Source organism: Colossoma macropomum, unplaced genomic scaffold, assembly GCF_904425465.1.
Source record: "Colossoma macropomum unplaced genomic scaffold, Colossoma_macropomum, whole genome shotgun sequence".
Classification (NCBI taxonomy): domain Eukaryota; kingdom Metazoa; phylum Chordata; class Actinopteri; order Characiformes; family Serrasalmidae; genus Colossoma; species Colossoma macropomum.
Genome location: NW_023494798.1, coordinates 722,928 through 749,294, shown reverse-complemented (window position 1 = coordinate 749,294; position 26,367 = coordinate 722,928). Strand labels below are relative to the sequence as shown.

The following is a 26,367-nucleotide window of genomic DNA, read 5'->3' as shown; positions in this document are numbered from 1 at the left end:
CTGCATTACGCACGCGGATGAACGTATGGAGAGCACACTACATACAGTAAAAGTTAATGTTACCTATTGCAAGTAAAAAACAGTTCTGTTAGCCTAGGATAGCAATTTGCTAGCTTCTTTGGCTAACATTATTATTGTACTCTATGTTAAAAGAGCACAGACCAGAGGAATTTGGGGAAGGGGTTTAGAGGGGGTGTACTCTTGTTTGTGTACCACTGTCCAAGACAAAAAGTTCAATGGGCTGCCCCCAGACCTGTATTATCTTAAAGTCGGGTTACACTACACGACTTTTACCCCGATTTTATCCCGATTCTCAGTCTGGCTGAGTCTGTGCTGGTTGGCTCTAGTCTGCAGATTTTCGGGTTAGTCCACAGTTGGAGAGAGAATTGAGTGTGAGGGGCACAGACTCAGATTTTTGGCCTCCCGATCATGTTTCAGATGAGTCGGAGGTTATCAGACATGTCTGATTTTTTGACCTGACTCTGAGCGTAATCTAGAGTAAACTGGTCAATGCCTCAATCTGAACAAATTCCTGCAATAGGCAATAAAAACTGAGAGCACGGAAGAAGAAAATACAGCAAGTAAACAAAGAAAAATGTCGAAATATCTCTCAGATGTGGAGCAAAGCTTTTTAATGAGCTGAGTTTAAGGCACAATCGAGTTTGTACGTTTAAAACTCTAAAACATGTTTACTTGCTGCTTCTTTACTGAGTCAGTGCAAGCAGCAGCAGCGAGCAGCTCTATGTTTGTTTATTTGGGTCTCATAGTAACGGGAGAACGCAAGAGTTCAGTGAGTTCCTTTTGGCTCAGCAACAGCTTAAAAGTTGAGTAGTGTGTGTAGTAATCGTTTAGTGTGTGATCCCTAATCGTTTAGTGTGTGATCCCTAATCGTTTAGTGTGTGTAGTAATCGTTTAGTGTGTGATCCCTAATCGTTTATGTGAGCCCCAATTTTTCAGTCACCCAAAAAAATCTGCAAAAAACAGTCAGATAGTGTGAGACCCCCAGTCTTTTTATAATTTCTTAAGACATTAAAAGTCATGCAGTGAAGACAAGGCTTTACGAGATCAACTCAGGCTCTCAAAGACTATTTATTCAGTAGACGGGGGAGAAGAAGTCTAGCCATTCACTCTCAACAGCACAACTGGTGGGACATCATTAGCTATTTTCAATGCTGGAAATATGGAGAATAAAAAGGATGTGCATTTGTGGAAAACAAGGAGAAATGCTATACATTCTCTGAACTATTGAAATGGAGCACGGAAATGTATATAATAATTTTCACTGATGATCAACATTGCATAACATGGAAAAATATGTTGTGATAAGAATTCTGTCCACATTGTCCAAATGCACGTTTAGGCACTGAGTGCAGAAGCATTGAGTACAGAAGCAAAGTGGGTGGTAATGGAGTACATAATCCAAATTCAGCCAAAAACTTTCAAGGAATTTCAGTTTTCCTTTGATTCATTTGTTCGCCTTATTCTCTCTCTGTGATTGTGATTTGTAGTCTTTCCTTCCTTGAAGTAACTCTCAGTTTAAAAAAAAAAGAAAAAAGAAAACCTCCCCAACTTTCAAGCCCAGCTTTGATATCAGCAAGGCTTAGAGCAAAACCTCATCCCGGGAGAGAAGTGATGAAACTTCAGTTTCATTTAATCAGGCCTGGTCGAAGGTTGCTAATGCCTGGCGCAGCTAAGCTAGCTGGACACTGATAACGTTCCAGCAGGGCCGGGTCGATCTAACAGCCGCTTCACTTCTCTCACTGCACAAGCAATCATGCCAGCCACGCTCTCCAAGAACTCTCCATATAATACAGCTGTGTGCGTATGACTGTGAGATGCTATAAGAGGAGCTATAAAGAAAAAGCTGTCCATTGATTTTTCTCCTGTGAAAGGTCAGAACTGGTTCCCTACACCACACTCTACTCTTTTTCTGACTGTATTGATTAGCCGTTAGCGCAGACCTGCATCTGCCAACAGTTCTGAGATCGAACCTGATCGGGCTATAATTCTCCGTTCTAACCTCACTCGCTGTCTTTGCTAATCCGACTGCAGCTTTTGCCCTCCAAAAGGCTCACGCTTCACCAGCTGAAACAGCAGGATCGATACACACACAGGCGCAAGTGGACAAAGTGATTTTTAAACTTTTTGGGTCTTTACAACAGGACGGTTCATTAAATTTCTGCCCTGCTAGAGCTGCCCTGGCCAACTGCAAGTAAGAGGAAATGACAGAAACAAGCTAGTGTTGATGATTTGTTTAAACAAACACGCTATATGACTGCGTCTGGAAGCAAAATCAGCAAGACTGTTTGTTAGGAGCTTCATGGATTGGGCTTCCATGGTGACCATAATACAAGATCACCATATGCATTGCTGAGCATCAGCTAGAGTGGTGTAAAGTACGTTGCCATTTCAAGTTTGTTTGATACAGCTGCACAGTGCCAATTGTAAAGTTTGGTGGAGGAGGAATAATAGACCGGAGCTGTAGCTCCAGTGACGGGGGATCTAATGCTGCATTTACATGTTGGCAGTGAAAAAAGCATTGTTCCATGCCTTATAACAGAATTGGTGTTATCTGTGATGATATGTGACGCTGATGGTGATGTAACAGTGGTGTTCCTGCCCATGTGCAGGTGTTAGTTGCTATTAAATAGTGTTTTGAACAAATCACTGTTGTCGGATCAAAACCTTGTATGTCCATTTTTTTGCATAGTTTTTGGCACGGTTTGAAAATGCCTGTTGCCCTTTACACACACACACACACACACACACACACACACACACACACACACACACACACACACACACATCCTCTAAACCGCTTATCCTTCTGGGTCGCGGTGCCCTTTACATTGTGCATAATTTTTATAATGAATGGACCAAAAGAAATGACCTAGAATTACTTGAAAAGACATCTGGTTCCATTGACTTACATTAAAGGTAAAGCATGTTTTTTTTTCTCCTGTAAAGTTACCATTTTGGAGATACAAGGTTTTGTTCTGACAGCAAAGAAACGCTAATGCTTCTAATGGTGCCTTATTGTTGAAGTTTGGGTTTATTTGTAAGTTAAAGGTTTAACCAGGACTGAAAACTCTACATCTAGTTTATCCACTGCTGCTGACAGCAAAAGCTGACAGAAAATTGAACTCTAGATGAAACTTGATATTGATTTGCCAAGTTAGGTGGTGAAGAACTTAAAGTGTAAAGCCTTTCCAGAAGAGTAGAGGCTGTTACTGCTGCAAAACGGGACAAACTCACTATTAAAAGCCTTGATTTTGGAATGAGATGTTCAGCAAGTACATATGGATGTAATGTTTGGGTGTACATATATTTTTGGGCATGTAATGTACATTAGCCGTACATTAGACACATTTTATATAAATTAGATAACAGAAAAAACTCATATTGATGAAGAATTTGTACAGATTTCATTATGGAGTTGCTAATGCCCAGTTATACCACACCATCAAAAGCACACGGAAGACATGTGAACCACTGGTTTAAACCACGCTGAGGAGCAGAAGGTCAGACACGCAGGGTGATGATGCCTCAAAACTGAGAGGCCTTTTGGAGCTTGTGTAAGCTGTTTATTAGACAGAAAAGTTGCATCTGGTGAGGTGTTATGTGCTAAATGATGTGGTGATGCAGAGCTGTAGACTGAGATTACTGAAGCTGGAGAACAGCTTAAGAGAAGAGTGAGGAGTAATGATGAAGCGGAGGAGGAGGAGGCCTGGAGTGTTTCAATGCATAAAAAATGAATTACAGAGAGAGAGAGAAAGAGTGAGGGAGAAGAAGAGATACAAAAGATACGAGGGATGTAACCCTTAGAGGTTCTGTGTTTTTGCCACTGATGAAAGCATGTTGTAATTTTATGAATTATAGTCCTGTAAAAAAGTCAGAGACCACCATTCATTTATTTACTTTTCAGTCAAAACAGCCAAGAAGTAGAACTTATTTATTTTGTGTGTAAAAAAAAGAAAACATATTTAACAGAAAATTACAGACGTTTCAACAACTAATTAAAATGTCAGATTTCAGTAGTGTGTCTCTCTAATTCCATTCTGTTTAAGAGACTTGCTTTCAGTTTCTCAAAGAATCTGCAGACACACCTCCAAAGTTCAGTCTCAGAAGCTGGTTGATCATTTTCTGAAGTAATCAAACACATTCAGTGATGTTGAGGTCTGGACTCTGGGGTGGTCAGTCCATCGTTCAGCTTCTTTGTTTGATGTGTCCGTCTCCTTTTCTCAGTGTCTTCTTGACAGCTACACATCCTTTCAGACCATCTTGTATCAAATTTAGTCACACAGAACTCTGATTTTTTAAATGTAAAGTGGTCTCAGACTTTTGCACTGTACTGTATTTCCCACTTAAATCTCAATAAAACAAGTTTTTTTTATTTTAATTTGATGAGGCTATTGTAATGTGCAGTGTTGTTAAAGATAAAACATTCTTTTCTGGCATCAGAACAAAAATGTCAGAAGTACACACGTCAATGAAACAAGTAAATAAAATGTAAGTGTGATTCATTACATTTATTGTTAATGTAATAATGTATAGCAAAATAGCAATAATAGACAGATAGACAGATGCAGAATTAGAGTGAGAGAACAAGAGACAAAGAAGGGGGAGAGAGGCAGGGAAGAAAAGAGAGAGAGGAAGCTTGTATGCAGATGAGCTCTAATGAAGAACAGGCCTGCAGTGCTCTTCCAGTTCCACCTGTTCATATCCTGAGGGTTCTTCAGGGAGCGATTAGGATTGAAAAATAGCTAATGGGTTCTCTCTCATCAAGTACTTCAGATGCAAATATTTCTAATGGTATTCTGATCAGCTGTGTTTAGGAAATATATGTAAGGAAGGTGTTGGATAACTGAGGCACAGTCTTTACTATTTTCCATTAAAATAGACATAGTGATGCATTCCTCCAATACTCACTGCAGTTTAATAAAACAACACGCATCTTTACAATTTGCTTAAGTATAGCGCTGTGCACGCTCAGTTTATTTCAGTATAGCGCTGTGCACGCTCAGTTTATTTCAGTATAGCGCTGTGCACGCTCAGTTTATTTCAGTATAGCACTGTGCACGCTCAGTTTATTTCAGTATAGCGCTGTCCACGCTCAGTTTATTTCAGTATAGCACTGTCCACGCTCAGTTTATTTCAGTATAGCACTGTCCACGCTCAGTTTATTTCAGTATAGCACTGTCCACGCTCAGTTTATTTCAGTATAGCGCCGTCCACGCTCAGTTTATTTCAGTATAGCGCTGTGCACGCTCAGTTTATTTCAGTATAGCGCTGTGCACGCTCAGTTTATTTCAGTATAGCACCGTGCACGCTCAGTTTATTTCAGTATAGCACTGTCCACACTCAGTTTATTTCAGTATAGCACTGTCCACGCTCAGTTTATTTCAGTATAGCACCGTGCACGCTCAGTTTATTTCAGTATAGCGCCGTGCACGCTCAGTTTATTTCAGTATAGCGCCGTGCACGCTCAGTTTATTTCAGTATAGCGCCGTGCACGCTCAGTTTATTTCAGTATAGCGCTGTGCACGCTCAGTTTATTTCAGTATAGCACTGTCCACGCTCAGTTTATTTCAGTATAGCACTGTCCACGCTCAGTTTATTTCAGTATAGCACTGTGCACGCTCAGTTTATTTCAGTATAGCGCCGTGCACGCTCAGTTTATTTCAGTATAGCACCGTGCACGCTCAGTTTATTTCAGTATAGCACTGTCCACGCTCAGTTTATTTCAGTATAGCACTGTGCACACTCAGTTTATTTCAGTATAGCGCTGTCCACGCTCAGTTTATTTCAGTATAGCACTGTCCACGCTCAGTTTATTTCAGTATAGCACTGTCCACGCTCAGTTTATTTCAGTATAGCGCTGTGCACGCTCAGTTTATTTCAGTATAGCGCTGTCCACGCTCAGTTTATTTCAGTATAGCGCCGTCCACGCTCAGTTTATTTCAGTATAGCACCGTCCACGCTCAGTTTATTTCAGTATAGCGCCGTCCACGCTCAGTTTATTTCAGTATAGCACCGTCCACGCTCAGTTTATTTCAGTATAGCGCCGTCCACACTCAGTTTATTTCAGTATAGCACTGTGCACACTCAGTTTATTTCAGTATAGCGCCGTCCACGCTCAGTTTATTTCAGTATAGCACTGTCCACGCTCAGTTTATTTCAGTATAGCACTGTGCACACTCAGTTTATTTCAGTATAGCGCTGTCCACGCTCAGTTTATTTCAGTATAGCACTGTGCACACTTGCAGTTCACTACAAACTGTACAGTTCATCTATAAGTACTGTAGCGTGGTCAAAGTGAAGAAGCAGCATTGTTAGAGTTTATCCAGCCAGCAGTGGGAGGCTGTGACTGACAGCTGCAGAGTCTTAGCGGAGGCTGGAAATTATTTTGCTTTAAAGTAGGGAGTGAGAACAGTATGAAAGGACTCTGAGCCCTGGTGCCTAGTAGGATTCTTTAATGTGGAGGAGTGGCAATGATCCACTTCAGTTTATAACTGAAAGCGACTGCCTGATGCTCAGAGAAAAAAAAAAAAACACAACAAATACTATATATACGTTCAAAAGAGCTGGTTTCAGTCAGATTTCACTTCACATTCTTCTCTTAGAGTAGAAAAATACCCTGACTCCTCTCACCTGCACAGTCCTCTCTACTAACAATGCTAAATCAACAATTCTGTGGCTGCTCAAAGTGTGGCCCACCAGAAAGTTACCCTATCCCCACCCCTCTCACATATTTTATATTATATATAACTTATACTATGTATCATTTCTTGCATTTTTATTTCAGATTTTATGTTGAAGTGTTTTACCACGAAAATATAGTCGTCCTAACCCTGTGGCTGGACATCAACTGCCCTGCAGAATTTTGCTCCAATCCTGTACAGTATAGACAGTGAAATAAGTTCTTACCTTCAGCTTGGAGAGCTGTCCCAGGTCCTTGGCAGCGCTGAAAATCATCTGAGCTCCTTGCTGCATGAAAGAAGGAAATGAAGACGACAGACATGAATTCATGAATGACCAGAATTCACTCAGACCAGAAAGCAGTGAGTTTCAGTATGTTGCTATCATAAGACAAATCTTTATCTCTGAAACAGTAACTTAGAATAAAATGCTCTTTGATGTACGTCAATGTAACCAGATTTTATTTCATGTAAATGTGGACATTTTCTAAAAGACAGCTGGTGTTTTCAAATGGTTTAAACTAATAAAAATCAGAAAAACCAAGAAAAGCTGGTACTGAGTGACCAGATGCTATCACAATACCATTAAAGTATGGTATCGTAAACATGGCAGAGAACTACAATACCAATTATTAACACAATCTTACAATTAATAACCGAATAATTATCCTTAAAGAGGAATTCCACAGAAAAAAATCTGCATAACTAAATCATTAAGATGTTGACAGAGTTGCTCAGAGTGGTTTAGTGTGAAACGCTCTGTTCTAGATAAACTTGCTGAGTCAGAACTGTTCACAGTGGTGGTGATAGGAACCAGACGTCCACCTCTAAAAGCTCCCTCACAGAAAGTTACTACATGAAATGATTATGAATATGCTGATTGATGTTTGAGACACTGTTTCACGATAGTTTTGAGAAGGTTTTGGCCTTTTTCAAATACATTCATAGCAGAGAGATACATGCAGAGCACTGTAAGGCAAATGTTACTTTTTCAGATTTACCACTACTTAATCTCATCATTATTCTATACGAAAACTCATTGTAAATAAAACGGTTACATTTATGTTGTAGGCATCACAACCCCTGGTTCCTATCATCACCACTGTGAATAATTATGACTTCTCTAGAACGGAGCGTTTCACACCAAACCACTCTGAATGACTCTGTTTACATCTCAACCATTTAATTTTGCAGAAATCTAGAAAGAACGATGGAATTCCCCTTTCACAACACCTTGTGTAGCACATCTTTAACCTTTTAACATTCATGAGTGCTGTTTCATCAAGCTGGGTCAACTTTGTACAGCCAAAACTCTTTTAAGGCTTATTATTCATTTATTACTCTCAAGACTTATTATCCCATAACTGCTATGAATTATGAACCAGACTGCACAAGACTGGCTGGCAGATTCAGACTCCTGTTAGTCACTCCTATAACTGTATTCTATTCCTCCACCGGCACCCAAATGAGGTGTTGAATGGGCCTGTCCGTGCGTCAGTCGGTGTGTTTATATAAACCCTATGCTGGGAGCAGATGCAGCGGACCGTCATGCTGGGGGCTTTGTGTGTCGTCTTGGCTGTGAAGGAGTCGCTACATGGCAGCTTACCGTCTGGTCTGTTAGAGGAGGCAAGACAATCTGCCTCTCAATGGTGTTGAGCACGATTTTCCACAGCTCCTTCAGAACCCGCTTCAGCACCGTCTTCTCACAGATCTTGGCAAACAGAATCAGACTGGAGAGATGGACAGACAGACAGAGAGAGAGAGAGAGAGAGAGAGAGAGAGAGAGGAATATAACTGAGCACTCTACAGTATTGCTATTACACTTTCACACCCTTTTTCACACTGTTTGCACTGAACCAATATGGAATTCCTGGGCTGATAATGGTAACTGAAAATTAACATTTTGTTGTGGCTGATACCAATATTTTTACTTTTTATGCATTTTAAGTTCACATTATAATCCACATATGAAGAGCAGTGAGTGCTAAACAAACGGTTTGGATAATAATCAAATTTACATAAAATTCCACCAAATGCAGTTGATCAGCACAGTTAGGCATACAAATTGCTAATAAATCATGGTCAATAGCCAAACCGTTTCTGCAAATACATCCTCAAAACTTCTCTCAAGCTGCTCAAACTGCGTCCAGCTCTTCATTCATGTGGGGCCGATGAGTGGATGTGGTTTAGAACACAGTGTGATTCACTGTGGACTACAAAAGCGAAAATACGTGGTGCAGCCATCTAGGATAACTGGAATTACTACTTTCCTGAGCACAATCTGGTATCATTCCAAGACAACCAAAGACAGGTCTGAAGGAATTCATAACACAGATGCTCTGTAGGGCAACGTAGATAGAGAAGCTCAGTGAGTGAACTTAGAAATTCAAAACAATGTAGTTATGAATTTGAAAACCACATTTCATTTTTTCCACCTCAACTGCATATTTGAACCTTAATATACTCATGAAGAAACGAGTAGGTCTATGGGATGCTGGACCCAGCAGTCTCCAAGTCACCAGGCTCCAGACTCCCAGAGTTTGAATGCATGCTGTAAAGCTGGACATTATGTGGATGTGATGTAGCTCCGATGTTAGCTTAAATGTGTAAATAACGTCTATCTATGCCATTTTACAAGTTTACGTAGATAACTGATGTAATTTGAGGTAAATATAAGAAGATTTAGGTATACGTTTATCCAGTTTGGGTGACTATTGACTTCCATGTATGCAGTTCTACACTAAGGTAGCAAACGTCAGAAACCAAACATGTCTTGGCTTATTTACTGTACCTGGGGCAAATAAAAATGTATGTAAATTAGATTTTTCACCAAACTATGCCTTTAAAACTTAAAATACGTAAACAACAAAGCTGGAAGGCATCATTGAATAATCCCCTTAATATAGCAAAAGTCAGACAACACTTTTCATTCATTTTGATGAATTTAGATATTTAGCAGATGCTCTTATCCAGAGACTTCAAGTTAAAACGGGGCACTAAATTTCTGTAATTCCACTATTTGGCCTATAATGATTCAATTTTCCAAATTATCTGCAAATAATGATGCAGTCACCACTTCATCATGCACCCCTACATCAGACTTCAGAAACCCATGGCATAAACACTAGTGCATTGCACTCTCATTCCTCTGAATTGTAATGTTTACGGCTTAGAACGCAGATGAAACCAGAAGTGCACAAGGATTTGACGTTTGCATGTGATTAAGAGGATTCTCCATAATACCCCTGTGACCTGGATGCTCTGCGGAAGAAGAGTGGACAGATGCCCCTGGACATCTAGACTAGGGGAAATACATTTTCTACACATCATGCCCACTGGGAATGCACTTTTTGGAAACGGTTCAGCATTGTACACTACTGTCTACAGCCCATAACCCCAGTGCACTACTTTATACTGTCCATAACCAGAGTCCATACAATACTCACTTTAAAGAATGTACTATTGTCCATGATAAGGGTTCATACTACATTCATTCTGCAATATGCACTAATTTCTAATGCCTATGACAAGAGTGCATAATACAGTTGCTCTAAAGTATGCATTACTGTTCGCTATTTGTAATAAAGGAGTACACTCCAATTACTTTGTAATACAACTGCATAGTACACACTATTTACTCTTCCCCTAGAACAGATGCATACCACCACTTTAAAGTATGCTTCCACTTTACAATGTCCATAACAAGACTGTGTGGTATATTTGTTCTGCATTATGCAAAGCCCATTATAAAGGGTGCATACTACAATTGGTCTGAAGTATACACTGCTTTACAGAGCCCATGATAAAGATATATATCGCTGTTGTCGGAAGAAAACCTCACATCTCCAAATATGTAAATTTACAGTAGAAGGAAAAAACCTACTTTACTTTTAATGTACGTCAACGGAACCAGACATTTTTCCAAGTCATTTTGGGCCGTTTCTTTTGGTCCATTCATTGTAATATTTACACACAATGTAAAGGGCAGCAGGCATTTTCAAATGATGCCAAATACTGAAAAACAAAAATGGAGATACAAGGTTGTCTTCTGACAGCAGCGATATACTACAAACTACAATCCTTCAGAAGTAAACGCTACTTTCCATGAAACGTGAACACTACTATCGCTCTTATCACCATTATACAGGGTACATACTACAATTGCTCTGCAGCATGCACTACTTTACAGGGCCCATTATAAGGATGCATTCTACAGTCCTTCTGAAGTATGCACTATTTTACACCATCTATAATAAGGGTGCATACTACAAACACTCTAAAGTATGCACTACTTTCCAATACCCTCAAAAAGGGTGCATGGTATTTTTGCTTTGCACTGTGCACTACTATACACTGCCCATTATAAAGGGTGCATTCTACATTTACTCTGAAGTGTGCACTTCTTTTACAACACACACATTAAGGGTGCACATTACATTGCCCATAACAAGGGTGCTTCATATAACTGCTCTGAAGTGTACACTACTTTACGCTGACCATAATATGGATGTGCAAACCTTAAGTGCTGTGAAGTAGGTATTACTTGACATTGTTTAAAATAATACAATAATTGCTCTAAAGCATGCAGTACTTTACAGCACCTCTAGTCTGCTCATTCACCTCTTTTGCATTGGTTCAGAAAAAAGAACTTTACGTTCTTTTTGAAATATATATAATTTTTCTCCACTTCTTGAGGGGTGATATGAAAATATCTGTCAAACAGTAGTCTGCTTTATTTGAACACACACTACAGTTTGTAGTGTATTTTGACTCAGGCAGGGACCTGTGGGGCTGAAGGATGGTGTGGTCCAATTGCAGAGAAGTATAAAAAGGGCTTATTAAGTTGTCATGCTTGACATGAACTGGTGATGTTGCTGTCAGTGAGTTGGGATTAAGGCTAAATGCGCAGATGGGCAAGCAGCAATACAGTTACAAAGCAGACTGGAGTCCTGTCTGAGAGGAAACTAGCCCATCGAAACTGAGAGGAAAATAGATTTGAAGTCATATAAATAAATTCTGTGTGACGATCCAGGATATGTCTTACCTCTTATAAAATTAATAACACCAAAAATGTGTAAACTGGTTCAATGTGAAAAAAATGATTTAAGATTAGAACAATTATTGCCAAAAGAAATAAACTGTAAGACAGCAGTTCATTTGATTTATACATTGAAATCAAAATTATTCAAAGCACTGGTGATGTGGTGATTGGGTTCAATTATCAATTGACTCTTTGGGAATATTGACTCTGAAACGATTGAGTGAATCATATATTCTATGATTTCACCGCAATTTCATTTGGTTATTTTGGCAGGTTCAAAACCTATTTTTAAAAAATGCATTTAATACATGTGTATAACTGGAGGAACTATTTATACAGTAGTGGGACATATAATCATTACAGCAAGCCAATTCTGGTAACACTTCCTATTAAAACCATGTCTATAAGAATATATGAACACATTCATAACAAATAAAAATACATCCATAAGGCTCTATAAACACAGCTATAAATGCTTACAAAAATGCATTACACTTTATAGCCATGTTTATTATGCACTTTGAATTCGAACATAAATACAGTTCATAACACTGTTATTACATTGTCATTATATAGAAATGCTGTCCCAGCTTGCATTGTGCATTATAGCAAACCATAAGTCATAAATACAGTACATTATTTGAACAATATGTAATTCATAATAAACATACTACTATAAAGTATTATGTATTTTCATAAAAATGTGTAGCCACGTTTATAAAGCCTTATAGTTGCATTGGAATTTGTTATGAATGTGTTCTTATAGACAGTCACAGGCGTTGCCCCTTTTTAAACATGTTGTTTCAACAGAGCCAGAAGAATTTATATTGCCTAAAAAAACAGCAAACTGAATATTATTTTAATGAACTATAATTGACCTCAGCATTCCAAAGTTGATGTAGCTGAATCGCTACACATTTTCCCATCACAGTTTTCTCACTGTACAATGTTTTTATGAAGATGCTCACAAAGCACCCTGTCAACCACACACAAGAGTAGCTATTTGTTTTCAGAATGTCTCACTTCTTATCCAGCAGGTCCATAAGTGGTCGCAGGACGGTCTCGGCGTCCATGGCGGCGTTGCTTTTGTTCCCAGCATTCCCCTTCATCTGTAACAGCTCCTGATTCATCTGCTTTACACAGTCCTCAATAACTGGCTTGAAGCTGCAGAGTGAAACAAAATCAAAGTACAACATGCAGATAATGAGCTTTAATGCTTAGAAGTCACTAAAAACTCCAGTGATAACAAAGCATGCTGTGAATTTAGTCCAATACAGAAGTTCAAATGACATGTTTTGTAGATTTTAAAGTTAATTGCATAATGAGTTACATATTGGGAAAAGTAAAAATACAAAATAAAATATTAAATGTGCCATAATTGTGCACGGGACACTTTTTTCATTCTTTTTTTCAATATGTTAAATCCAGTAAATAAACAGTAATTGTGGATTAAAGTGTGAAGAAGTGTGTTCAATTTAGAGAATGTGCTAACCTTTGCCTATGTTATTACCCTTGCCCTATGCCCTATTACACAATACATAAGAGAAAATATGCTGTTACAATTATAAAGATACAGTTGTATAACTACATTAGTAATTTAGCATTCTTGAAAGTTGGTATAACAACAACTCGGTGACCTTCTGTGGTAAATAATAGTGTAATCAACCCAAATTCTGGCTCTTCTCATCATGATCTGTTTTCTGAATGGAAACATGGCCTCAAAGCCTGAAACATGGACTCAAAGCCTGAGTGTTACCTGGATCCAAACACCCTGCTGAGGTCATCCAGCACTGCGTTGAGTTTATTCTGAAGCTCTTTCAGCAGATCGCTGGCCTCAGCATCCAGCTAGGACAAAAAGAGACAGAGAGAGAGACAAGCGGTCAGTTTTATTCACGGACAGACTGGCAAAGGTAAAGTGGACAGTGAGAGGTGAGTTAGGGCACTGTCAGAGTCAGTCAGGTGTGTAGATTAGAGATTAGAGAACCCTTTATATCAGGTTTCTGGAATACCACTGCATTTAATCTCTGCTGATAGCAAGAACAAATAACTGTCCTTTTTATGAGCTACTAACATAGTGTGCATAACATTGACATAACCATGCCATAAACATGTCATAAACATTTCATGGTAGATATCATACGTTGTTGCAACAGATATTGTATTAAAAATGTCATGTTACCATTACTGGTAATTATGACAGATGCCATAATGTTTGATGTCGTGACAGCTTATGACACACAGTAATTTTTGCTGTGACCTCTAGTAAGGCGACATGACATAAACACGACAGTTAAAGGGAAGTTAACCTTATTTGCCATTTGAGCTCTTTTAAGCAGTTCCGGGTTGATTCTAGGCACCTAGTTTTTCTATCAACTGCTTAAATAATTACTCCCAGAAAACTACATTCAACAGCAAAATACGTACTGCACCTCTGCTGACCTGGACAAAATGCACCTCATAATAACTCTGTCTACTCTCTTTATCAGTGGCAGCATTCCAGGCGGCCAGTGAAGCGTCTATCTGCCTCTACACGCTTTAATCACATATAAGTATTCATCCGCTGTGCCGGGAGTACTTCCTGAACAAGTGGGAGCTGCTAAGTGACCAATGTTCATACAAGTATGCTGTCTGCTGAAGAAGGCCAAATAATTGAATAATGTTACCCTAAAACAATTTTGCAAAGACTGTGCCTCTCTTCTTCGCCATGTTCTAATCCATGCAAAAATGGTGGGTATAACTCCCGGTTTCAGATGGTTCTACCACTGGTGGCCATAATAAGCACAAATCTCTGTCTCTCAATGGAAATGAGTGGAAATGAAGACTGATTTGTGCTCTCGATGGATCATTTCCACAACAAACAACAACGCACCCCATGTTGCTAATTACTGAGTGAGCAAGCCAGCTACTGTAACCAAACATGTTCTGATGCTAATGCAATTTACTTCAAACCCAGTCAGAAACTGGAGCGGTTTGTTCCACCTCCAGCAGCCCTAAACTACAAACCACAAAGCACCGAATCACAACAGGAATACGCTGACCTTTACGTCTAAGTCGACAAGACAATTGTCATACAAAACGGGATGAATCTATCTGATTACAATACATTTTGCAAACCACTCAAAATCTGGAAACTGCATGTACTGATATATAAACTGTTTGCTGTATCTAGAAAACATCCTAAACACACTTTAAGGGTAACAGTAACATGACATTGTTATATTACTAGATAAAGTCTTTTGGGCACAATATAAAATCTGCCATGACCTTTTTTATGGCATGGCTATGTCAATGTTATGAAGCAGAGTTCACGCAAAGTGTTACCATTATAATAGTAATAAAAAATAATTTTCTCATATTAAAATGCATCTCAAATAACTCTACAAAGAACAAAGTTTCCACACTGGCTGTAATAATCTGAGCAGGAGTGCAGCTCTGCCTTAGTAAAAGCAGATCAGTGGCAGGCATTACAGTTATGTATCGATCCAATCGCCGGTGGCCGCACACTGATAAGATACAACCAATATAAAAAGAACTGATCTGATCTGGTGTTGTTCAGCAAGCCTCCTGTCAGACATGCACCTAAAGCTTCCTATTCCTAAATATCACCCACTCCCTCAGCCAGCCAAGAACAGTGCATCAATGCAAATTCAGCAGTGCAGGTCCATCTATTTACACCAGTAAGCGATCGCATTCCTGCATCAGCCTAAAGGCGTCTGAAATATTATTGATCTCACTGTTACTTTTAACATTAAAGCTACACATACAGGTTGACAAACAGCATTAGAATTACAAAGTAGGCCGGATTTCCCTAAAACACCTGCAGACATATGTACGAACCTGGGAGTAAGAGTGCTGACCTGCAAGCACATTTAGCATTTCATATCCCACGGAAGAGGAGCACTGGGGGCTGTTCCTACATCAGCACTCTCACTCAGAGCTGCAGGGCATGTGCTCCAGTACCAACTAAGGCTCTCCTCTCTTAAGGGTGTTTTCACACTTGTCCCGAATACTTGAATCCACACCCAGGACCAATTCTGGGATGGTTTGTGGGAGGAGCTCATTATCGTTGGTTTGCTTTCTAAAGCAAGAATTCTATCTGTACCATAGATCGATTGCATAATTTACTGTGTGCAGCTGCTTTTTTATTATTTTCCTTTGAAAACAAGAAGCCGTTCTCATATGAGAAGGTTTTTAGCCAGGCAGGCCAGCATGAGGCATGCATTTTCTGCCATGGTCTCAGTACACACTCTCGCTCCACAACAGTGAGCTTATTACAGTAACCTTGCTTCAGCCCTATAACGTGTTTTTTCAGGCATATGGGTCATTCTACAGAAACGTCCATTTTTGTGTCCCTAGCGTTCACAGATATAGTACACTTCAGAAACATGTTAGGGTTAAATAATAAAATAATACGTTATTTTATTAATTACACCTTCTTGAGCCATCAATTTAGCAATATTGTTTTTTAAATCAATTATCTAGAACTCCAAGCACCACAGAAGTGCTCGTCTCCACAGTCATGTGTAAAGGGTGAGGTCATATTTTGAGGTAAAAACATGTTTTTCTGCAATTTTAATTGCAATAATCTACACAATTTATAATGAAAGTTGTGGTCCCCAGGAGTCGTGTCACTGGTGTTACCTCGTAACAAAAAATCTCTTATTTTGAAATAAAAGTCACACTGATGACATCACTCGACTTCCTTTTACCTGTTTTCTGAGGATCTGTGAAGAAAAGCACATGGTGAGTCCACTGAGTCTTTCAGTTATCAGAGATTTTCTCATTTAGCTCATGATTTCATATGAAGCTTTTAGCTGAAGTCACTGGTGTGACCGACTTTATTCTGAGGTAACTGTGAAAAAATAGAATACAAATGGATTAAATTACATATTTTAGGGATATACCATGATTGACAACATGTGGTTTGATGCTCTATAACAGCCATTTAAAATGCATTTTTCATTAGAAATGTCACTGGTGTTCCTGTCTCTGGTGCTACCTTTCTTATGTGTAACACCAGCGACTCCTATGGATAGATAGAAAAGTGGACGTTTCTGTAGAATGACCCATATATTGATGCATAATAGTGATAACATGAGATTATCATATGGCTGTTCAGAACATCCTCTCATCATACGACTGCTCACAACATCCAATCCTCTCCCCACCATCACGAAACTTAAAAAGGGAAGTAACACAATAAGTCGAACCAGTCAAGTTACAAAATGAACCAATCATGCAGCCCCACACACGGTGCTGGGAGCAGATAGCTTCTACATTAGCAGCTGTACCAGAGTTGGCTGGAAGCGAACCCCAGACCAACGATTTCAGCAGGACCATAGATCGGTTCTCTGGAATGCTCCCAGGCTGAGCTTGCATAACATTACAGCATGCAGAGTCTTTTACAGCATGGTTCTCTGTTCTCTCTGACTTCCTGTGCTCTTTAAGTAGCGAAGCAGTTTTTTCTCAGGTTAAGGGAAGGTCTACAAGAATCACATCATCTACGACCTCGTTAGCCAAACTCGACTTGATGCATGTTACACAATTTCCCTCCAGGTTAGCAAGTCTACCAGAACAGGCTTATCCCACACGAAAAGAGCTCATGCCGCTCGAGCGGGACAACAGCACTCGGGCCACAGTGCTCACAGCCACCTCAGCAGCCATGTGACCAGTAAAACAGCTCATCATCACTCACAGTGGGCCTGTTAGAGCACCTTAGACCGGTTTATTAGCAAACAAGACAGGATGCTAAGTTCATAAACGCACTCAGACTGCTCTGAATGTTTAGCGGTGACAGTTCTGGAGCTTCTCTTTACTGCACAATTCAGCATTTTCTCTAATCTAACATGCCTGATCTAAATCATGGAGAGCTTTTTAAGCCATAAGAGGTATTACCAGGGAGAACAACCGCGTACTGTAACTCTGTAATAATAATTTCAATTTCTAGCTCAGTGATAGAAGAGATTCTGTGGAAAGTGCAGATTGTAAACCTTTAGTCCAAATCGCATTTGTGTTTGCAGGTATCAGAGGCAATGTTGTGTGTACGCTCCTAATTTGTGAGAAAAATGAAATTCTCTTTACATTTTTGTCATGTTTTTGTCTTTTTTTGGCTTCAAAAGACTTGACCCTGTTGATCCAGAATGTAAATCAAATGTAAATCTAATTCATTAAGCAAACAAGCTATGTACTTATTAATTACATTTAAACCATACAGTAAATTGACAATAATAACTCCATACTTCAAAAGGTTATTTAGCAGATTAATTGAATCAGGTGTGTTAGAGTCTGTTTACGCCTGGTCATTTCATGTGTATGTGGATTGTAACCTGACAAGATTTCAACTACAAGCATTTACAATTAGTAGTCAATCGTGTTTCCGGTTAGTCGTCCTGAAATGTGACAGCAGATCAGATCACATAAACAAAACAAATAACAAAACAAACAAATTCAGGCCTGGACTTTTGTGTAGACCAGCCCACTAAAATCACAGTCCAGACTCCAGCCTGGTGGAGAAATGGAGTGATGGCCAGTTAACTAGCCATCTGTAGCCTTAGGTTACAAGTAGACTGAATGTGTTGTAAGATGGGGGTGCTGAAATTTTAAATAGCGCATATGTGATGTGACTGATGACGTCATGTGAAATGATTTGCCTGAGGCGAGACACAACAATATATATACCTAACTAACACCAGGCCAAAGCTAGTACTTTTAGAGTGGGCTGGCCAGGTAAGACCCAGATATTTTATAGGGGTTTCATTGCTAAGAAAGATAAATAAATAAATTAATCAATCAAATAGTGTCACTGTATTACAATGACATAAAAGTTTTTTCTCTATACATAAGCAAATCCGTTCATCATTTCCACATGAATAAAACATTACATCACTACAACTACTGCCAAAAGTAACCTGAAAGACAAAAATATGTTGATGTCACATGTTTAAGTCATTCATGAGGAAATGATGCACTGAATTAAGCACATTCAATGCATCACTTTTTTCAGTGCACAATGTTAATCCATTTCATATGGGACTACAGTAGAAACGACAATGTGCTGGGTGAATAATTTAATGCAGTTTCTCTCCTTCTTGCTTTCATAGCAGCCCACACTCACAGCAGCTCAGTGGGAACTGTCCTGGCCCTCCCAATGGAAGCTGTTAAGAATAATCAGCCAGCAGTAGTAGTCATTTCTGTCATGAGCCATAAGCATTAAAATCCAAAGTACTGTAGTGAGACAGTGAGGTGAAGTAAAGGTTCACCAAACTGGCGCTTTATTTCAGCTAACTAGCTCAACCAAGCCAGCTACTGAATCAAACTCAAGTCAGGAGCAGCAATGTCTCTATTTAGTGGTGGCAGTCCAGGGGGCAGCGTCTGACCCATAGAGTAGGGTAGGGTCACAGTGTCGGGATGCATTTATACATGTGTAACATTTGGCTAAAATGTGTCTCAGACCCGCTGAAGGGGTTTAAATGATCAGATTTGGGTGCGTTTACACCTGCACGTCTATCTGGATACAATTTTGATGCTCAAGATGCATAAAATGACCAGCTGTAAACGGTGTCTACAATATGCATGGCAGGAGTAAACACTGGTGTAGATGCAAGGTGCAAACTTTTCAATGTGTATTAAAAAAGTAGCCTAAAAGAAAATGTAAAAAAAACTAAAATAGAAAAACAATCATCGAGTTTTGAATGTAGTAACTGCTGTAATGCCATGTCATTTGTGTAGCTGTTTGGCTGTAGGCAGAGCACGAGATTTCTGAGATGGATCACTGACTCATGAGCGATAATGATGTCCACACTTCCCAGTAAGGAGATGTGGAGATCAGTCAGAGAGGATGCCATGCACACAGGACACATCATTCCATTACAGAGAGAGAGAGAGAGAGAAAGAAGGAGAGAGAGAGAGAGAGAGAGAGAGAGAGAGAGAGAGAGAGAGAGAGAGAAAGAAGGAGAGAGAGAGAGACAGAAAGTAGTGGTGTATGGATCTTAACCAGATACTGAAATTAATGCATATATAAACAACTAATATTACTTTCAAATAATGCAAATGTTGCTGATTTTATGAAGTCAACTGTGAATCATGCTATTTCTAAACAAATTCTTCAGTCAGACTTTGCTGAGTGGGACAGTAATAATATATATATAATGCTATCATTTTGGAAAGGCAAGGTTTTGTTCCGACAACAACAACATATCTTAAAGTGCAAACAGCGCCCCCTTGTTGAGAAGCTGCTGAACGTGAGTGAGTGAGTGAGCGAGTGAGTGAGTGAGCGAGTGAGTGAGTTATAAGCCAGGTATATGAGGAGCTTTCAAGTGTCAAAAAGAGCAAAGATAAGCTCAAAAGAAAGACTAGCTTCGGTGTAAGTGATTAGTCTTGTCATTATGAGGAAGCCTATCAATTTTCATTTAATAAGACACAGTTTAAGCATGAGATTATGGCGCTAATGTTACCCCTGGGCTCGTAAAATCCTATAAGAAAAGAAAAATGGTTTGGAGATTTGTGGGGGAGAATTTGCATATAATTGATACAAATGAGAGAGAGGAGCACTGAGCAGAACTATTAATCCTGATGTCAGATTCAGAACATTAGTGTATCCCGCGAGATTGTGGGAGTAAATCTCCAAAATGTTCACACTCGAACCAGGACGCTGCAGATCAGCCACTTCAGGCTGGAACACATTATTCTCTGGCTGTAAAAACCGTTTATGTGAGCCACAACTGAAACGCACCATCACTAACTTGCTGAGTAAACAAATTACACTGAGTTCAGGACAGAACGGAAAATAAAATATTAGAACTTAACTACATTCTCTGTCACCTAAACTATTAGATAGGTAGACAGTAGGCCAGGTCAGCTCCAGGGCTGAAAGTCCACAGCACTGGCCATTTTAATGTTTATCCTGCTCTGATACATCTCATTCAACACGGACGTAGGACTCTAGAAGGCTTGCCTTATAATTAGTTTTACAATTTCCATCGAGCAAAACACAGTTTAAGCAACAGAGTATGAGTGATATTACTACCATATGTGTTAAAGGGGAATTCCATAATTAAACTGGTACGATGTAAACAGAGTCATTCAGAGTGGTTTGGAGTGAAACTCTCCATTCTAGAGAAACTTACTGAGTCAGAACTGTTCACAGTGGTGGTGATAGGAACCAGACGTCCACCTCTAAAAGCTCCCTCACAGAAAGTTCCTACATGAAATGGTTATGAATTCACTGCCTGATGACTGAGACACTGTTTTATGATAGTTTTAAGAGGATTTTAGCCTGAAACATACATTTTCTAAACTATTAATGGTGGAGGGGTACACAAAGGGCGTTGTAAGGCAAAATAGTGCCCAAAGAAAACTAAATTTTTCAGGTTTATCACTATTTTCCATCATCAACATTCCATTTAAAAACTCAGAAGACTCGTGTAGGTTCACTGGTGGTTCTGGATAGTAAATAAAATGTCTATATTTGTGTTGTAGTCATGGCGACCCCTGGTTCCTATCACCACCACTGTAAAGACATCTGAACCATTTCACACCAAACCGCTCTGAATCACTGAATTATGCAGACATATTAAAAAAAGAGCAGGATGGTCCAATTATGGACAAACTTCTCCACAAATGATGAAAAGCCCAAACCTGATGTTCTGACAAAGTTTAAAAGGGTGAATTATCAATCTCGTCCGCTTCATTGTCAACGTCAGATGATATCTACACCGAGTCTTAATTGCTCAGTGTTAAAAGAGGCAGATAAAATAGGCCAGGGAGTGAGGGACAGGAGCTGATTACAGACGGACAGGTCAGGCAGAGAGAGAAAGGAGAGAGAGCGTCCAGAAGGTGATCTTTCTGTGTGCCACTTTAAGCCCAATTAGCGCTTTCGTTCCCCGGAGAGTACTGAAGTGTGGGGGTCACCGCACCGCAAATACGGAAGCTAACTTTGACGCCCACAATTAATTTTTTCCTGGACAGTTTGGAATCTTTTATTTATAATTTGGCGATAACACGACTCTGTAATTACCTCTTTCTCTTAGTTTGCTAATTGCTTTGGGGCTCCAGCGCTGTTGGTGCAAGCCAGAGTTATATTTGGAGGTTTTTACGTCACAGGGAGAGATGTAGTTTCCTCTGAAATTCTGAAAAGTTTGACTTGCTAATAGCCAGATACTATTTCCTAGCAGTTTAGCCTCGGTGTAAGGTAATAGAGACACAGAGCTTGATGCTAGCAGGTCTTTAGGCCTTCAAGCCCATTTCAGGGATTATTTTTTCCAGCCAATTTAACAGTTTTCAACTGCCATTATTACATTTGAGCACTATCAGTCTGAGAGAGTGAAGACTGGACAAGCTGTTATTATCTTTTTTGTATTAAATAGAAAATGGGCTGTAAGTGGACTGTTGTTTTGATAGAGTTTTGATAGAAAATTTGAAGATGGCAGCTCTCATACATTTGAACAACAATGTTTTTGGTGCTGAACTGCGGCTTGTGACAGATATCAGCACCTAAGTACCAGTCAAAAGTTTGGACACAACTACACACCGACGGGTTTATAAACATAACTGCTCTCTACGAGGACACGCATTCACTAATAAACAACTTGTAAAGCACAAATAGCAGTACGGATGATATACTGAGAGGGATGTAACATTTTCGCTCTAAATTTCACTAAAGCTTTAAATGACAGTTGCTGGTCTAGGGACAGTTTTTGTTTTATAGATAAATTCGTGCCCATCCATTTCCTAATTTAGTCAGTAGTTTAGTCAGACTGTCTTGGTAATGATTTTGCTTTTACTCAAAATAATTACACAGCACTTTGGAGTTTGTGCCTCAGCATACTTCTTGCGAAGGGAAATTCTCAAGGGTTGCGCGAAGCCGGAAGTGCCTTCGCGAACTGACAAGCTCACATACTTCCTGCAGTTTCGTGTGTCACGGATGCTTCACCAATGCAGGTGATGCTATGACTTTTTATAATAAATTCCAGTAGTGGAAAACGATTCGATCACAGTTCTAACGTGCGAGTCCAGAATACTGTCAATATTTAAGGTGGAATGGGGAAACATCAGCCTCGTCCTCTTGTGAACCTAAATATAAGATACTAGTTACTACTACTTAGTACTACCGAATAACAGACTTAACATCTTACATTTAGGAGGTACTCATGGTTTATTTACCAAATGCACATTTCACAGTGAAATACTGGTGTCTGCCAAAGCTCTTAGCATGCTTCTTGCGAAACAAAGCTCCTCAAAGTCGTCCATCTTTGTTTCATGGCACACCTCTTTTTTACCGACCAATCACAGCCTTTGCTGCGTTGAGTCTTCGTCTGCAGAGTTCGCCCAGCTGCCATGTGCACGACATTGTGAACGAAGCCTCCACATGACGTCTGAGATTGTTCTTTTTTTTCCGTAATTACGACACAGTGGTTACTACCTAGAACTATAAAAGTGTAAAATGACAGTGTTATGGAAGTGGAAAGAACTAGGGAAATCAGGTGCGTCCAAACTATCAATTGGTAATCAGCACACAGTCAGAAAATAGGCTCTGTGCAGGTACAATTTTCCTTCATTAAGGTGTAAGTAAATGTATTTTCTAGGGTCCAACTGTGTACCGTAAATAGTGTTTTTCCAGGGTAGAGGTACATATTTGTAAATTTTTACCTAAAACCTAATGTTTTGAAACAGAAGCATAAAATAGAAAAGCTAAAGACAAGACTCAATGCAACTTAATGTCATTTCAATGGATTATGGTACAATTTTATTCCCGAACAAGCGGCAATGAAAATGTACCTTTGAGGAGACCACCCCATGGACGAGAAAGTAGCCGCCCCCTCCCCCCCAGTGACAGTTTGGTACTTTGTACAAAGACGGTAAATGTTATTAGGAAAGCCAGTAAAGAGACTGTTACAGTGAAAGACTTGCTGGTGAAAGCACTGATAAATGCCGGTCAGTAGGAAGCGTGTTCCTGTCCAGAATGGGTCACTGGTTCAGATCCAGTTCTAGGCAGACTTTTGTTACATATGTATTAGTATGTTTAAGATTTCCTCAAGCAAGACGTTCATTTGCATATCAAACTTCACAAAGTTGCTGAAACCAGCGGCAGACATTCCACATATCAGATAAATATGAATGAAGCCGAAACGCAGTCCATCCGTGGGGCTCTGGGGGTCATGTGGGGAAAAGGGATTATCCGGTAATTTGTGTGTTGGCATGCCAGACTCGAGCAGGTGCAACACATGCTCCTGGATGTGGTGTTAGTGGACGTCGGGTGGGCTAAAGGTGAGACTGATTGGGGTGAGGCTGAGAGGCAGCGTGCCGGTTGGATGGTTTAAACTAATCTGCTGAAATGAGCGAACCTGACCTCCACAGCTAGCATAAAAAACCTAGAGTCAACTCAAGCAGGAATCCTGAAACTCTGAAAAGAACAGTCTGGTGAGAAATAGTAGAATTTACACAACCCATCCTTTTACTCAAAGTGGACTCAATCAGCCAAAACGTGTTTGGTGTCTTGACGTTTGCTTTAGTTTGCACTGGAGCCACGAGGCTAATGTAGCATGTGATTAGCATGAATTTTCCATAACTTCTTAGCTACGTTAGCCTAAAAGCAGCAGCCAGGCTGATGGGCCACACTTAGAGTGAGGGGAAAACTGTGTAAGGTTGACTTTTCACCAGACTATTCCTTGAAAGCAGAGCTGTCCAGGAACTCTTAGAAGTTGATTCTAGTTGATTCAAGATGACGTTGGTGTGTAGAATATCTCCAGTCTAGCTGTGGAGCAGTGGCTTGGGAGAGATGGAGAAGGAGACCTATTCACACACCTTACAGAAGGCCACAACCCCCTCCTCCTGGCGCAAGAGCCCAGAAGAGTCGGGGAAAGACAAAGAACAAGGAGAGCAAGGAGACAGGACACAAGACATTTTCACAGTTAGAGAGAGAGAGAGAGAGAGAGGGACTGAGAGAGAGAGGGAGAGAAACATCAAGAGACAGAAAGAGAGCGAGAGGATCTACAACAAGCATGCATTTAATATGAGATGTTACTGAACAGTTTTGTTTCACAGGGACAGAAACATGTTGGACAGAGAAAACCTGTTGGCTAACAGATGCGCGAGTGGACACTGTCGTCCTCTAGGAGCAGAATTGGTGCTAGAGAGTAACTGCAATCGGGTCAAGGTGTGGACCAAAAGCTGGTCTGTGAAGACAACTGGACTTGTGGCATGATCTTAAAAACACTTTTGGCACTTGATTTGAACTTTGAACTGATCTGATCTGATGAAAGCTGCTTGGACTGAACAGCAAAAACATCTTTAAAATAAAGTTCAGTCACTTTCTCTTACTATTATTAGATATCGAAACTATGCAATGAATTGTGGTAAATGCTTCAGTACGGGGCAACATTATAATCCTCTTTGTAATGCTCTTATTAAGCCAGCTGCCAATTGACTGGCTGCTCAATACTACTGTATTAAACAACTACTAAGGTGAATTAATACCTTATTAGGTATAAATATTAACTAGAAATCAGTGCCGGTTTGTCTCTATTTAGATCTAATTCCAATGTACTTTTGAGCTATTGTAAGAATCATAAAACACCACTGGTGCTTTGTTAAGAAATCTGATGAAGTGTAACGTTACAGGGATCATATTCTACTTCTTTTGCAAATTAAATTTCTTTCTCTGAGGTCCACTTATTATGTCTGTCATGCTTTATGTACCAAAAACAGCTGTAGTTAATTTTCTCTTTATCCCTTAGAATTACACAGCCTGTTTTTGTGTGCCTTTAACAGTGAGTGTGTTTACAGGCACTCAATAGTCCGATCATAATCAGATTTCTGCAGTTGTCCGATTATTCAAATGGTCATGTAAACAACATACTCCGATTTCTTAGCTCGGAGTAAGGTCTAGAAATCCGATTAAGAATTCTGATAAAGAGAGCTGGATTTTAGCTCAGTAATCAGATTTCTCAGGGCGTGTGAACTCTTACTCTGATTTCTTTCGGATTTCTCAGTCTGCTATGTGTGAGAACAGACCGAGATTCCGGAAATAAGCGAGGAGCGTTGCCGCGTGACGCAGCAAAACACTTTTGGAGCGATGCTGAAACCAAATACATTCTTAACGAAATGAAGGATTTAACTATTCCTCATCTTCTAGATGATGTATGTTCATATTTTCAGGTAAAGCAGTGCGATGTTTAAAAAAATTAAAAAAGCCACATCATGAAGTTTGAGTTTTACATTACATTTATGCCACGTCTTCTGTGAGTTTATTGGCTGTTTGCAAAGCAGAAATCTGATTACTGTCTGACTCATGTAGACCTGGAGTTTCCCAATTATCTGATTACTCAAGTGTATGTAAATGCATTGATTGGATTATTGACAAAATCTGATTTTCTGCAGTTAGACTATTAAGTGTAAACGCACTCACTGATATATGTAAATGAGCTCTGTTCTGATTTGCTGTTCTGTATTGCGCCTCATTCAAAAAGTCTGAAAGACTCTTCATAACTTCAGTACATGTAGGTGGAAACTGCTGTAGTCTGAACAGGTGGATATATGTAAATGTGCTGTATGGACTGGGGAGCGAATGGGCCATTTTGAAATTTTAACATGTTTACATACTATATTTAACTTGCATCTCAAAAAAGTGAG

At 39.7% G+C, this 26,367-nt stretch overlaps 1 protein-coding gene across 1 annotated transcript in view; it reads right to left on the bottom strand.

Moving 5' to 3' along the window:
• The window catches only part of LOC118818061 (protein unc-13 homolog C-like), a 284,943-nt gene that overhangs the window by 38,657 nt on the left and 219,919 nt on the right, over positions 1–26,367 (bottom strand). The window contains exons 23-26 of the mRNA XM_036585171.1: positions 13,496–13,584; positions 12,763–12,903; positions 8,305–8,428; positions 6,928–6,987 (exon numbers count right to left, since the gene is read on the bottom strand). Coding sequence (XP_036441064.1) covers positions 6,928–6,987; positions 8,305–8,428; positions 12,763–12,903; positions 13,496–13,584 — 414 coding nt within the window. The remainder of the gene's footprint in view (positions 1–6,927; positions 6,988–8,304; positions 8,429–12,762; positions 12,904–13,495; positions 13,585–26,367) is intronic.